Below are 14,331 nucleotides of genomic sequence, written 5' to 3'. Positions count from 1 at the left end.
GATATTTTTAAGGTCAAAATTTTAGAAGATATTATCTAAAAATGAGTAATTAAAGTGATAATTTGCGTTATCCAATAAAATGAGAGGAAATATTTTGCTTCAGAGCAGAAGATTTGCTCCATGAATAAGAGTTAGTTTTTGAACACATTGTGTCAGTGAGACTAAATGTGCTCCACTTTAGCAAATATAAGGGACTAAATATGCTCAAGTATATACTTGAGGGACCAAAATAGACCTACCTGACAATATTGGCCAAAAACTCAAATTAGGGCAAACCGAATTTCTCTTCAGCAATTGCAATCAGATGACGACAATTTCTCTGCTTCGTTACTCTTCCAATGGTATTATTCCCTTTATCTCCTTCTTTGCTAATTCCCATTCTGCTTCGGCAATTGCAATCGGAGATTTTTCTACACCTCATAGCAATATTGAGAATGTCAAGTGTTTAGATGATGCTGTGTGTCTCTTTCGTCGAATGGTCAGATCTCAGTCTCTTCCTTCTGTTTTTAGCTTCTCGAAATTATTAAAGACTATGGTAAATATGAAGCATTACTCTGCTGTTGTTCCCCCTTTTCGACAAATGCTGAAATCTAATATCCCAATCAGTGATTACATCTTGTGTATCGTGATTAACAGCTATTGCCTAATGCATCGTACTGATTGCGGATTTTCGGTGTTAGCCATTTACTTGAAGAATGATTCCATTTAATGTTGTCACATTTAGTACCTTACTAAGGGGACTCTTTGCGGAAAATAAGATAAAAGATGCAGTTAACTTGTTCAAAAAGTTGGTGAGAGAGAATATTTGTGAGCCGAACGAATTCATGTATTCCACAGTCATGAATGGGCTTAGCAAAAGTGGCCATACTCAAAAAAACTTTCGATTTGGCACGGGTAATGGAACAAGGAAGCACTAGGCCCTATGGAAAGATAGAATGTTAGATGCCGCAGTTAGCCTTTTTTGAAGAGATTTGTAACAAAAAGGCATTCCTCTGGACATATAATTCGTTGATTGATGGTCTCTGTAAGTTTGGTAAGTGGGAAAAGGTTTGGCCTTTGTTCTTTGAAATGGTAAATCTTAATATTTATCCAAATGTGCACACTTTGGCCATTGTAACAGATGGATTATGCAAAGAAGGGAAAGTTGAAGATGCCGAGGAGGTAATGAGACACATGATTGAAAAAGGCGTAGAGCCTAATGTGGTCACCTACAATGTGATAATTGATGGATATTGCTTGCCCGGTCAAATGGATAGAGCAAGGAGACTTTTCGATTCCATGATAGATAAGATCATCGAGCCTACGATTATTAGCTATAACATATTAATTAATGGATACTGTAAGAAAAAGAAATTGGATGAAGCCATGCATTTGTTTTGTGTAATTTGTCGAAATGGACCGAAACCTAACATTGTTACATACAGTACTATCTTGCAAGGTCTATTTGAAGTTGGAAGAACTGACTTTGTTGAAAACTTCTTTGCTGAGATGCTATCTACAGGGCTCAAACCTAATATATGCACTAATGTCATTTTGCTTGGTGGTTATTTTCCGAATGGGCTTGTTGAGAAAGCTTTATTGTTTTTTCATGAGTTGGAAAGAAAGAAAGAATATACTGATATTGAACTTTACGGTATTGTAATTGACGGATTATGTAGAAATGGTAAGGTCGACGAAGCTCGTGCTATTTTTGAGAAGCTTTCTTTAATTGGATTGTCTCCCAATGTGATAACTTACAATATGATAATAAATGGGTTTTGTCTAGAAGGGTTGTTAGATGAAGCTAAAGATATGCTTAAAAAAATGGAAGATAATGGTTGTTCTCCAGATAAATGCCACGTACAATATTATTGTTCGAGGATTTCTCAAGTTTCGCAGAACTAGTGAAATGGCAACTCTTTTGAAGGAAATGACTGGAAGGGGCTTCTCATTTGATGCAGCTACAGCAAAGTTACTTATACACCTTATCGCCGAGGATCCTTCTTTGCTTAACATGATACCACAGTTTCACTCACTCAACAACAACAAACCCAGTGAATTCCCACAAGTGAGGATGATACCACAGTTTCACTCGGGAAGTAAAAAGTGAATATTTATTTCACTTGGTTTATTCAGCTATATTTATCATTATGATGTAATTTCCTTTTACCTCTGCAAAGGAAATCGCATCTAATGGAAATGCAGAAGGTGAAAGAATGTCAGTTAGAACATCCAAGTAAGCTTATTGAGGAGGTACATCAGTTCTAATATTTGATTGTTATTCCACTCTACTTTATCTTGGATATCATATTTTATTTCACTCTTAATATGACAAATGATGTGAGTTTTCTTATCTATACACATCATAAGTCTAAGAATAGTTTTTTCAGTGGTGTTTAGTAGTCGTCAGGTGTTATCATTTTCTATCATTTTGAGAATCAATAACAGCTTCCTGTCAGATGAGAAGCTTCTTTCTCCATGACGGAGTGAAGCATGGTGCTGGTATATTCTTCTCCAGGAAACAATACTCTTCTCTGACTTTAGAGCTAAGAAAACTTCGACTAGAATACAATGTGACTTTAGAGATTAGAAAACTTTCGACTAGAATACAATGCGACTTTAGAGATAAGAAAATTTCGACTAGAATACAAGGCTAACAAGTTCGCTATATACTAGTGCAGTTATTCCTTTTACAGAGGAAATCAGCAAAGTAGTAAAACTCCCGGAGAAGCTTTTACAGCGGAAGAATGGGTTTAATGTTATGGATGCGGTGTTAAGCCTCGAATTATGGATATCAGTCGCACAAAACAAATGACTCTGTTCTGGTCTTCACTGCACATAGCATGAGCAAGCGCTCAATGAAGGGAATGCTTACAGGCCGTGTTACCATTTTAAACTGAGATGACCAACTGAGGTTTGTATTCTTAAGCTTCAACGCTTTTCTTTCCCCCATTCGGCATCACACACATCTATGTTGACTGATGTTTTATTGCTTTTCAGATTTTAGACTTGTTATCAAATTGTTTTGGCTATTAACGATGAGGTTGAAGATCTTGAGAAGGCTGCATTAATGTCAAGAGAGGGTTTGCCGCTTAGAAAATCCTGGGAAGCTTTCTACTTGAACTCGGATTTACATTCATTCAGGATACATTGTAAGTCTAGGAATAGCATTCCAGTGCTCTTTACTAGTCTTAAGGTATTATGCTGCCGAGGTTGCTTACATGGCTTTAACAAAATATTCGTATTCTCTTCCGCCTTATTTACACAAGCCAAGTCGATGTTAAGGAGGCTTTGTTCAAGCTAATAGATGTTTGTCTTGAGATTAACAAACAATGACATTTTAATGCTGTTGGAAGACTATTGAAAATTTCACTTTTGTACAGTAAATTGACATCTTTTCCTATTTCAGGCAAATCCTTCCTTACCGATGATCCTTCAGCTGTTTTCTCGGAATTGGAAGGTGAACTTGTCAAAACTGATCCTTGCATGGATTCACTCTGTCCATTTCTGGTTGTCAAGAAAAATTCAGAGGTCCGTCTCATATTTTCATCATGTACCCGTTCCAACTACTGTGATTGGCTTATTATTACCGGTTCTGATGCAACTAAGTATTCATGCCTTTGGCAGATGAAGAGGAGATGGCTCACTCTAAATATACATCTCCACAGTCCATAGGTGCTGAAAAGGTTAATGCATGTTCAATGTAAATGAGAAGTCATGTTCTTCGATGGAATCGTTGTGCCATTTGCCTAGAGAAGCTATATCATCAGCTGCAATGACACCATCTGATTCATCCATCATTCCGAATGCAAATTCTACCGTGACGAAGATTGCGGAGGCATGTTACTTACGTTTAGTGTCCTCTTGAACACAGAGGCTGGCAAGGATGATTATAGCTACCATCTATTTTAAGTATTTTTATAATTTATTTTCTGAAACATTGAAGTGTTTTGGAAGTTAAGTTGTATTAATATGAACTTAGCCGGGTAAGTTCTTGTCATATTTTAGTTGACTAACTGGAACTGCCCGAGTTCTTCTTGTCATATCTTAACTGCTGCTAGATGGTTAGAGACCTCAGATGCAGATACTCTGCTTCCTGATCCCATTTCCCTTTTACAGTCATGTTTTCTGCTTTATCTTCGAGTTAAATGAACGCTTAGGACATGGATTTGGTCATTTGCCCTCCACTTTAGAAAGCACACATGAGATGCAGACCATTTCACCTCATTAACACTTATGATTTATTCAAACAAATTGATTGATTACAGTTTAGAAATTGAATAGTTATTCTATTCACAGTCAGCTGGGAGGAAATGCAAATATCCCAACCAATTTGGGGCTACAGAAAAACTAGATCCATTTCTTCAGCTTCGTTCGCAGACTTCATCATGTTGGCGACATAGACCCCAATACCAAGAATCAACAGAGCAACAAGAGTCATTTTCATCATTTTCCTTGGCTTCTTCAGGTTTGCAGCCAAACAGCTAGCTTTTCTGGTTGTTTCATCATCTGTCGAATCATCAGACGATTCATCACTTTCAGATTCACTGTAAGAACTACTTGAACTACTTTTATCTGCTAGTGATTTTTCTCCAAGATTTCTAGCCTCTGTTTGCTCACTGGTTTTAGGACTAGTGCTGTCTTGTTCTTCTTTTGCTGGCTCTTTAGCTGGGTTATTAATATCAGCATTATCCTGCTTAGTAAATTCCTCTCTTAAAGAGGTCTTCTGTCTTTTAGCAGTGGTATTCTCAGCTTCTGAGGCTCGCAATTCCTTGTCCTTTTTCAGTGTTGAAGTTATCAGTTTTGGCTGTTTAACATGAAGAATGCCGTTTTCAAATTTTGCACTGATTTTACTTTTGTCACAATTTTCTGCAACAGGAAAGTCCTTCTGAAACCTCTGCCATTTATTTTGCCCAATCGGCCTTTGTCCGCTGATCTTCAGAATTCCCGTTTTGGTCAGTTGAACCCTCACCTGTTCCTTCTTGAAACCTGATGATTTCAATCTTCATCAGTGTGTTATCATATATGAAATCAATATGTTCCAGAAGATAGAATTTCAATCTTTAAGGTTAACTATTGCCGTGGAAATAGCCTCTTGCAGAAATACAGGGTAAGAGTGCGCACGATAGACCCTTGTGGTCCGGCCCTTCCCCGGACCCCGCGCATAGCGGGAGCTTAGTGCACTGGGCTGCCCTTTAAGGTTAACTATGAAAATTATTAGGAAAATAACAACGGTCACGCCTGATGTGGGTACATGACTTCTCAGATATCTTAGTTGACATGAGGCATGGAATAAGTTACTGTGAGATGCAGCGTCTTCATCCAATTATGAACTTTTCATTTTCTGGAGAATTGTTAACATTATTCTGAGCATAGCGGAAAAAATCTCATTTAGCAGTATAGCAAAATTTTCATTTTATAGAATCCCTGTAATTTCTCATCATGTTGTAAGGTTAATATCACCAGTGGTGAATTCAACATATACTAGTAACTAGTTGCGGTGTGCACCAGCTGGAGTCATCTGTATATATGTTCTGTAGAAATTTTAAAGAATTTTTTATTTAAAGTATCAATATATATTGAGAGGTCACCCACTGCTTTTAAATACTGGATCAGTCTATAAATCATTCTGTCGCAAGTGTATTGCATGCACCGTTTTGGCGGGAGAGGGAGGTGAATCCAAAATTTAACTCAGTTTGTTTTACTCTTTATATATGTGCCAACTTGTTTCTCACACGGGCGAGCACTTACATATATATAGTGCGAGTTAGATGCAATATAATTTACTGAATCCACAACAGCAACATATCTAGTGTGTTCCCACGAGTGGGATCCGGGGGTGGGATGTACGCAAACCTCACCCCTACCTCGTGTGAGGTAGAGGCTGTTTCCGATAGATGTACTGAATCCACATCTAGTATAAATCCGTCAGTGGTGGGAGGAGGAAACAGATGATTAATGACAGGAATGAGTAAAGAATAGCACCTGGAATATTAAGGTGAAGAGTGTCAGAGAGTTCTTCTTGAACCAGTTTTGATGTTGGTACAAAATCTTCATATATTTGAGTTGGTGTAGCAACTGCAGCTCCCTTTGAACCCATTTCCTGTGTTTCTTTTCTTTCTCTTTTGCTAATATGTAGTATTTCCTTTTATCCTTTGTTCTTTGTTCTTGTTGATGGAAAGGATGAAGTTTGTAGTGTGTATATATATACACACAGAAAATTCCTCAAAGAGAACTTTCTTGAATTGCTTTATCTGTTTTCTTCCAAATTACATATTCCTTAACTTATTTCCATTCCTGTTTTTTTAAACCTTTTCTTTACTCTACATAGTTTTCTTGTACAATAAATAAACATGAGAAAAACTCCCACAATAGGAAACCTGAAGTTCAAAATTTGCAGTTTCCTATTGAACAATTTTTCCCGCAGAAGTTTCTTTGGGTAACTTTGTGGTATTCTTCCTGCATGCTGAAGAGAGTTTCTTTTATTGTTGGAAGTGTATCTTTTGGCACAAGAGAAGTTGGTACATTCTTGGAGAAATGTATATTTTAGACGCTCCCAAAAATAATAGCTGACAATTTTTTTTTTGGTTGTATATGCGTATTGTATTCAAAATATGTATATATTTTATACATTTTTTGGCTAGTGAATGCAATTAATTTCAGCAGATCGACCACTTTTGTATTTTCTCCCTATATTCTTCAATGTGGGGTTCTTCATTTCTCCAACCTTCGCCTAAATTGTTTACTCTTTCTTTGCATAAAAGTCCTACTTTATTCATTTTTCGTTACCATAATGTGCTTTATTGTGGAAGCCAAAATTAGCACGTGCGTTACGAGCCTAACTGGCTAACCGCGGAACAATTCTCATATTATGAAACCCAACGCTGTTATTTAGGAATTACTCAATGTGTTATAAATTTTAGTTTTTTAGTTCAATTTTTTTGGGTCACAAATATCTTGAAATTAAGATTTTCAGTTTAAAATTTAAGGACAAAATAAATAGCACCCCTAGATTGGTTGTTTGTGTACTTTCCCCGACCTATCCCTTATTGTACCAGTCGCTTTCGAGTGCCTCAATGACTATTTGTGTAAATATTAATTCCCATATTACCATTAGAGAAATCAAAACAAAAAGGGGCTTTCGAGTGCCTCAATGACTATTTGTGTAAATATTAATTCCCATATTACCATTAGAGAAATCAAAACAAAAAGGGGCTGAAAAAGATAGCACACTAATAAATATATCTTGTAATTATTATAGGTAAAATATTAAACTTGGAAAATTCATTATATCTTACATAACTGACCACTGAAAATACATTCATAGAAGGAGACTGACATACATAACTCCAACACGACATTATTTATTTCACACGGTGGCTAAAATTAGCCAATCTTGCCAAATATTCATCACATACGAGCGCGCGCGCATACACATATATATAAAGAGATCTTTTATTTCTTGAGAAGGTGGGCATCTATATCTTTGGTCAAATCAAGGACTACACCCAAGAAATCGAGAGGCTCAGGGGTGTCTTCAGTTTTCTTCTCGTACACTAATGTCCATGTAGTCCACTGATCTTCACTAGATGTGATAATAGTGAAGTAATTATACAACTCTAACAAATCTCCTCCAATCACTTTCCAAGTGATTGATTTCTTCTGATGATCGAAGGCTTCAATCACTTCCTTAACAATCTTTTCTTTTCCATCTATAATCATTAAAATTCAAAAATACAAGAGATGTTACTCCTAGTTCAATAGTGCAATTCCTCATAAAAGATATAAACATTCATGAAAAAATTATAGATTTGATTATAATGTGTTTGGTATGACTGAAGCAATTTTTCATGAAAAAGGTTTTGTTCTGCAAAATATTTGGAAAATATTTTCTAATATTTGATTGGTGAGTGAAAGATATATTACGGAAAGCATACATTAAAGATAATAATAGTAATAATATTAAAAATTTATAGGTCATTTAATTTGATAAAATTTTGAGTGCTAAAATCTAATAGTAAGGTCTAAAGATTAATTGGAGCAAGTAGAAGAAAGTTAAAAGTTAAAATAGTTGTAATATTTTTCTCTAAGGGAAATGACTTCCGCCTAAAGAAGCTATTTTTCTTCTTTTTTTTTAATGCAAAATGTCTTACTCAGAATATATTTATGGTAATCAAACATAATCAAAATCAAATACACCTAAATATAAGAAAATGATGCATATAAAGAGAGCGGGGAAATGTGTGTTACCCTCGTTGTATTTCCAGATAACGATCGAACCAACTTTTATAATTTGACCTTCATGAATCTCAAAATGGTTGATCTTACTAGGGCTTATGGTGGGTATATGATGAGTATTAACGTGAAAAATATCCTGAACAGAGTGTCCTCCACTCTTCACCTCTAATGAAGCAATCAACTTGCCCTTCACACCCATATTTTCTTCTCTTCGGAATAGCAATTGTTGTGAAAAGAAAGTGGTGAGAAAGTATTCAGAACTTGTAGGTTTTAGTTAGCTGTAAAATTTTAAGTCGTGGACCCCCTTTGAATTTCAGTGGCGTGTCCAGGTTGAATTGATTACTAATTATATATTTTTGACCTTGTATATATAGTATAATTTCTCGGCGAAATAGTCCATGCATCCTCTAGCTCTGCCCCTAGTTAAGGAGGCTATTTTGTTGGCAAACGAAGAGCCAAAGTTGATCCTTATTGATAGCGAGATGAAGAAATCAAGGATATTAATTATTTTACTTTCTTGGCTAATTTAAAAGCAAGGTTTTTAATTATTTGACTTTCTTGACCAATTTCGAGTGTCATATCTATTTGTTTAATTAATATCCTTTCCCTTAAAATATCTATAAGGCCATATGCCTATTGTGTGAGAGAGGATTGTAAATGAATTATATTTCAGCCCCAAAATAATGTCCTTTAAGGATTTGCAAAATATAATCAGAAATGGCTTTGTTAACTTTTCATCAGTTTTTCTAAGTTTATTTTTTTGCACTTTAAATTAAGAAACTTCTTTCTCTATAAGTTGATAAGTTTGGGCATAGGGCAACCAAAAGAAAATGTGAATGTCACGTCTCAAATTCACGTATCCTATTCACATCGAACAAACCAACTCAAATAATTCATCCTGGTCATATACGCAATACACGACGCTTGCCCACCTATTAGGGTCTTAGTCTAATGAGATTATAGTTTCCCCGCCCTAGGTATATAGGGTCGACTTGACATCAGCACGAGTCTTAATTTCGTCTTTTAAAATATTATTTGTAATTATATTTGTAACGACCCGACTTGTCGTTTTAAGAATTTATGCCCCGTTCAGTGACTTAAGGTTTCGAGCATCCTCGCAATATGTATTATGAGCCGCGTGTGTGGTCGAGCTTGAATTACGTCCGATTGGGGTGCTGTTGCTGAAGTTTGGTTTCCTTCTTCGCGAACGCGAAGGGTGTCTCGCGTTCGCGAAGAGGAATTTGAGGAGCTGATGAATTTTCCTTCGCGAACGCGAAGCTATGAACGCAAACGCGAAGAAGGAGCAAGGCAATCCTTCGCGAACGCGGCCCAGGCAACGCGAACGCAAAGAAGAAAGGAAGATTTGGGGCCTGGGATCGTTTGGCCTTCGCGAACGCGAATGAGTTGGTCTGCTGATCATCACGAACGCGGCGAGGGGTTCGCGAACGCGAAGAGAAAATGATGGGGCAAAAATAATTGGCCTTCGCGAACGCGACAAGGAGGTCGCGAACGCGAAGCAATGGTTGCGAATGCGAAGAAGGCCTATCTGGCAGAATTAAAAGCTAAAAAAATGGGGGTTTGGCTTCATAACTCAAAACCAAATTTGGAGCTCGGTAGAGGGCAATTTTTGGAGAGATTCTTGCGTGGGTGTTTGGGGTAAGTGATTCTTATTCAGTTTTGATTAATTTCCATAATTATGTCTTTGAATCCATCATTTAATTCGGATTTAGTGGAGAAAAAAATCAAGATTTTTGTAAAATCTTCCAAAAACGAAAATTTAAGATTTGGAAGTCGAGTTGTTATTAGAATTCGATAAAATTGGTATGGTTGAACTCGTATCGGAATGGGTGTTCAGATTTCATGAAAATCATGTCGGGTTCCGAGGGGCGGGTCCTGCGTTGACTTTTGTTGACCTTTTGGAATAAATTTTTAAGTCGACGTATTATTATCGAGAATTATTTTCGATGAATTTTAATGAAGTTATATAATTAATTTGGATAGATTTGAACGGCCCGGAGGTCAATTCAAGTAAGAAGGCGATTTTGGAATATCGGCATAACTTGGAAGAGGTAAGTGTCTTGCTTAACCTCGAGTGGGGGAATTACCCCTCAGGCATTGAGTATTACGTGCAAATTGTGTAATTGAAAATCATGTACGCGAGGTGACGAGTCCGTACTTGGTTTATATGTGCAAATTTCATTGATTAAAATAATTATACGCCCTTATGTATCAAATTAGAAATTATTGGCAATTATTAAATCCTCTATTTGTCATGCCTAGATCCTTGTTTGTTGAAATTATTTTTACATGATGATTTGGCATGATTGCCACCTTGATTTTTATGTGAAATATTATTTTGTCGATTTGTTCACTTCCGGATATTTTGTTAAGATTTTTGTGCACATTATGGTCGAGCCGTTGACTCATTATTGTAGAAAATAATGTATTGTTGATTTCTGTGGCAAGTTGTAATATTTGGGAACTCAATGTACAATTTGTGATATGTTGTAAGATTTGAGCACCTGATGTACAATCTGTGATATGTTGTAAGATTTGAGCACTTGATGTGTAATTTCTGAAATGCTGTAATATTTGGGCACTTGAGGTGCGATTTGTGAAATATTGTGATATTGATACGCATGCAGTGAGATAAGGGTGCTTGAAACACGTGGCTAGTAGGGGAACTACTAGAAGTCATTGCGGTGATATAAGTTCAGGGTGATGAAACACATGCGGTGAGATAATGGTGGCTTGAAACGCGTGGCTAGTAGGGGAACTACTAGAAGTCATGCGGTGTGATAAGGGTGGCTAAAACGCGGGATGCTATTTCGGGAAAATAATTTCTTTAAAATTAAATGTGAAGGCTCCCGAGGTGATATAAGTAAATGAGATATTGTGAATTTATTTATGATTTGGGACTACGAGGCAGTACCTCAAGAGTGCCCTGTTGATATTTCTTTATTCATGTTCTTGCCTTGGGTGATTTTATTTAATTTAATATGTAAATTCTTGTCTTCTTCCGTGATGTACTAGTTGACTTTATTATTATTATTATTATTATGTATTTTATGCTCCTAATTGTATTGTGTTAACTTTGGCTTTTAGTACGAAACTCTGAAGAAGTATATTTCTGGTTTTTTTTACTGATTTTCGATGATTGAGTTGATTTAAATAAAATGAATTATTATTATATTTTTAAATTAAATAGTTTTACAACCAAATCAGTAGTTTATCTGATGCTTTGATATAAGTGCAAAGTTATTTTCTTCACCCAAATGATTTATAAAAATAAATTTAATTCTTTGTTGATTTCTTAATTGATTTAAAAACTTTTAAACTCACTTTAGTGAAAATAAATTGATCATGTGGATCTTATATACATTGAAGATATTAGCATGTGAATTGTGGTTGTGATATGAAATGTGGGCACGAGGTGCTGTGATTAAATGATAATGATATTTGGCACATGAGTTGTCCGTGCAGTTGAGATATGAAATGAGGGCAAGATGTACCGAAAAAATATAATGATTTAATTATGGGCATGAAGTGCCGTGGAGATATGAAAAATGGGCTGAGACCCGTATTTATGAAAAATATAAAAATGGGCCGAGACCTGTATTTTTATGATTATGAAATGAGGTGTCACATGGTGACTTTTAATTGAAGAATTTTATTCAAAATATTTATTTGGAAGGATTTTTATTTAGAAAGTATTATATGAAAGAATTGTATTTGAAAGATAATTATTTGAGAAAAATTATATTTGAAAGAGAGTTAATTGGTAGAATTATATGTGAAGGATATTTAATTGAAGAACTTGATTTAACTGGGTGTAATTTTATTAATTAATTGTTGAGCGATATTAAATGGTGATCTTATTGTCTTACTGTGTATATCATTGGTTGTTGTATGTTGCCTTGTTGTGATATCACTGGTTGAGTTGTTGTTATCATTGCTAGTTATTTTTCAGTACTATTGTATACTGCTATATTGCACAGGGTATTAGACTAGTGAGTGTCTTGACTGTATCTTGTCTCTACTCCATTAAGATTAGTCTTGACACTTACTGGGCACCGCTGTGGTGTGCTCACTCTACACTTTTGTACATTTTTGTGCAGAGCCAGGTATTGAAGATAACGGACTTGAGCAGAGTTAAAGCGGGATCGTAAGGATTCAAGGTAGAGCTGCTTGGTCGTCGCAGTTCTTTGGAGTCCTTTCATTTCATTGTACTATTAACTTGTAATCAAACAGTATTGTATATTCGGTCCTCGTGATCATTCTATGTATTCAGTTAGAGTTCGTGACTCAGTACTACCAGTCTTGGGAGATTGTATATTGTAATTATTTTCGCTGTTAGTTTTGGTTAGTTATTTAATTCAAAAAAAAAAAAATGACTTCAAAAATGCAATGGAAATCGGCTTACCTAGTCTTAGAGACTAGGTATCATCACGACTCGTGTAGTGTGATTTTGGGCCGTGACAATATTAAACCCTAATGTCTTACTACACAAATAGCTAGATCCAAACTTCACATTTTTGTACAAGAAGGTCAAATAATTAAATCTTTGCTTTTAAATTTTGCCAAGAAAGTCAAATAATTTAAAGCCCTGCTTTCTTGATCTCTCTATCAATAAGTATCCTCTTCCGCTCTTCGTTTAAAATGTCGACTTTAAAATTTATTACTTCTTTCGTCTCATTTTGTGTAACTAGTCTTATATGCGCGTGTATCCCACATTAAAAATACAATATATTTGAATTAGAAAATTAAAACTTCAGAAAAATTTATGATGAATATTAATCTTATCTTGCTAACTCATAATGAATGATTGTAAAAAAGCTCACATCAGAATATGGCTCGAAAATCATGAAATTTAATGAATTTTTAAATATACTTTATAACTATCTAAAAAAGATTACTTATTCTAAATAGGTAGCCTAGCTCGATTGAAAGCTTGATTAATTTTTATTTTTCTCTTCCGTAATGATTTGTTTAAGCAAGAAATATTAGAGAGTGCCAGATGATCGAGAGTCATAATTCCACACATTAAAGATCACATATTTACTGGGTAACTGGTAAAGTTCTTACCATGTGACCAGGAGGTCACGAGTTCAAGCCGTGAAAATAACCTCTTGCTGAAAGGCAGGGTAAGACTGCATACTATAGACCCTTGTTGTCTGGGCCTTCCCGGGACCCCGCGCATAGCGGGAACTTAGTGCACCAGACTGCCTTTTATATATATATATATATATATATATATATATATATATATATATATATATATATATTATTTACTGCGTGACATAAATCCAACAAACCAATTATTATTTATCTTTATTTACTTATAAATTATGTGTTTGTGTGTGTAAGAACGAAGAGCAAGACACTTTGTAAATAAATTAAAAAATAGGCTCATAATCGCTAAAACACATCGAGAGGAACATAAGAAGATAATCATTTACCTAAATATACTCTGTACTATTAGCTTTGAAGGATCCGAAATTAAGCTTCTAAAACCTAAACCCCGCAACCTAAAATTGGAAGAGATGAAGGAAAAGAAAGCATAAGGGTTAGATAATATCGAGTTAAGAACATAAAAAGAGATGAAAAAACAAAAGCAAAAGTAGGAAGCAATAAAGGAGTTAGAATTAAAGGATAAGACTTCACTAATTGCACCAAAAATATCTAACTATTAAGGGAATTTTCATACACACAATATCTACAAAAGTTAATTATATATATTACAACCAAATTAGATATTACATAATGTGCAACTAAATAAGTTACACTTCAAATTACTTCTATAATGAAAAGCTGAAAAGTACTGAGAATCCCTATGTATTTGGGCATAACCAAAATTAACGTATATGGATAAACTTGTAACATTTTTATTCTCTCTCTTAATTAAACTCTACCTCATTCGGAGAGTAATTTGCGTCTAGATATAACTCTCTTGCTCTTTGACATAATACTTCTTATTTTTTGAAAGTTAAAAAAAGATAACTTAATGTTACTTATAGAATATACCATTGAACTTTACTTAAACTTATAGTATATTGAATTATACAACTCATTGTTCTGTATATTTAGTGAAGAAATAATGAAATATGTGTGATA

At 35.0% G+C, this 14,331-nt stretch overlaps 3 protein-coding genes and 1 pseudogene across 8 annotated transcripts in view; 2 read left to right on the top strand and 2 right to left on the bottom strand.

Annotated features, from left to right (window-relative positions):
* Nucleotides 1-14,331, top strand: part of LOC104116002 (putative pentatricopeptide repeat-containing protein At1g12700, mitochondrial) — a 161,600-nt gene that overhangs the window by 46,473 nt on the left and 100,796 nt on the right. The window contains exon 2 of one of the 5 annotated variants that reach the window (XM_070192611.1): nt 3,137-3,150. The exons of the other annotated variants lie outside the window; for them this stretch is intronic. The gene's annotated coding sequence lies outside the window, so the exon portion shown is untranslated. Of the gene's footprint in view, nt 1-3,136; nt 3,151-14,331 lie in introns of those variants that run through there. 5 annotated transcript variants of the gene reach the window in all.
* Nucleotides 260-4,115, top strand: LOC104116001 (putative pentatricopeptide repeat-containing protein At1g12700, mitochondrial; annotated as a pseudogene). The gene is made up of 4 exons (XR_690743.4): nt 260-2,893; nt 2,980-3,131; nt 3,389-3,510; nt 3,607-4,115. The product of XR_690743.4 is annotated as a putative pentatricopeptide repeat-containing protein At1g12700, mitochondrial (transcript).
* LOC104116000 (inactive protein RESTRICTED TEV MOVEMENT 2-like) lies at nt 4,197-6,155 on the bottom strand. Its single transcript, XM_009626752.4, has 2 exons — nt 5,965-6,155; nt 4,197-4,968 (listed from the first exon to the last, which is right to left on the bottom strand). Exons 1-2 carry the CDS (start codon nt 6,077-6,079, stop codon nt 4,319-4,321), a joined length of 765 nt encoding a protein of 254 aa, XP_009625047.1. The 5' UTR covers nt 6,080-6,155; the 3' UTR covers nt 4,197-4,318.
* Nucleotides 7,212-8,469, bottom strand: LOC138894434 (kirola-like). Its single transcript, XM_070179148.1, has 2 exons — nt 8,230-8,469; nt 7,212-7,691 (listed from the first exon to the last, which is right to left on the bottom strand). Exons 1-2 carry the CDS (start codon nt 8,414-8,416, stop codon nt 7,435-7,437), a joined length of 444 nt encoding a protein of 147 aa, XP_070035249.1. The 5' UTR covers nt 8,417-8,469; the 3' UTR covers nt 7,212-7,434.

The sequence above is a fragment of the Nicotiana tomentosiformis genome, chromosome 1 (genome assembly GCF_000390325.3).
Source record: "Nicotiana tomentosiformis chromosome 1, ASM39032v3, whole genome shotgun sequence".
Taxonomy (NCBI): Eukaryota; Viridiplantae; Streptophyta; class Magnoliopsida; order Solanales; family Solanaceae; genus Nicotiana; species Nicotiana tomentosiformis.
The sequence above is the reverse complement of the archived record's forward strand: the minus strand, read 5'-3'. Positions and strand labels throughout refer to the sequence as shown.

Bases quoted from the DNA above. Each gene is read 5' to 3' on its own strand.
- LOC104116000 (XM_009626752.4), bottom strand. From the start codon at position 6,079: ATGGGTTCAAAGGGAGCTGCAGTTGCTACACCAACTCAAATATATGAA. The intron at 4,969-5,964 runs GTGCTATTCTTT...TGAAATCATCAG, and splicing joins TCTTCACCTTAATATTCCAG to GTTTCAAGAAGGAACAGGTG.
- LOC138894434 (XM_070179148.1), bottom strand. From the start codon at position 8,416: ATGGGTGTGAAGGGCAAGTTGATTGCTTCATTAGAGGTGAAGAGTGGA. The intron at 7,692-8,229 runs GTAACACACATT...TAATGATTATAG, and splicing joins TATCTGGAAATACAACGAGG to ATGGAAAAGAAAAGATTGTT.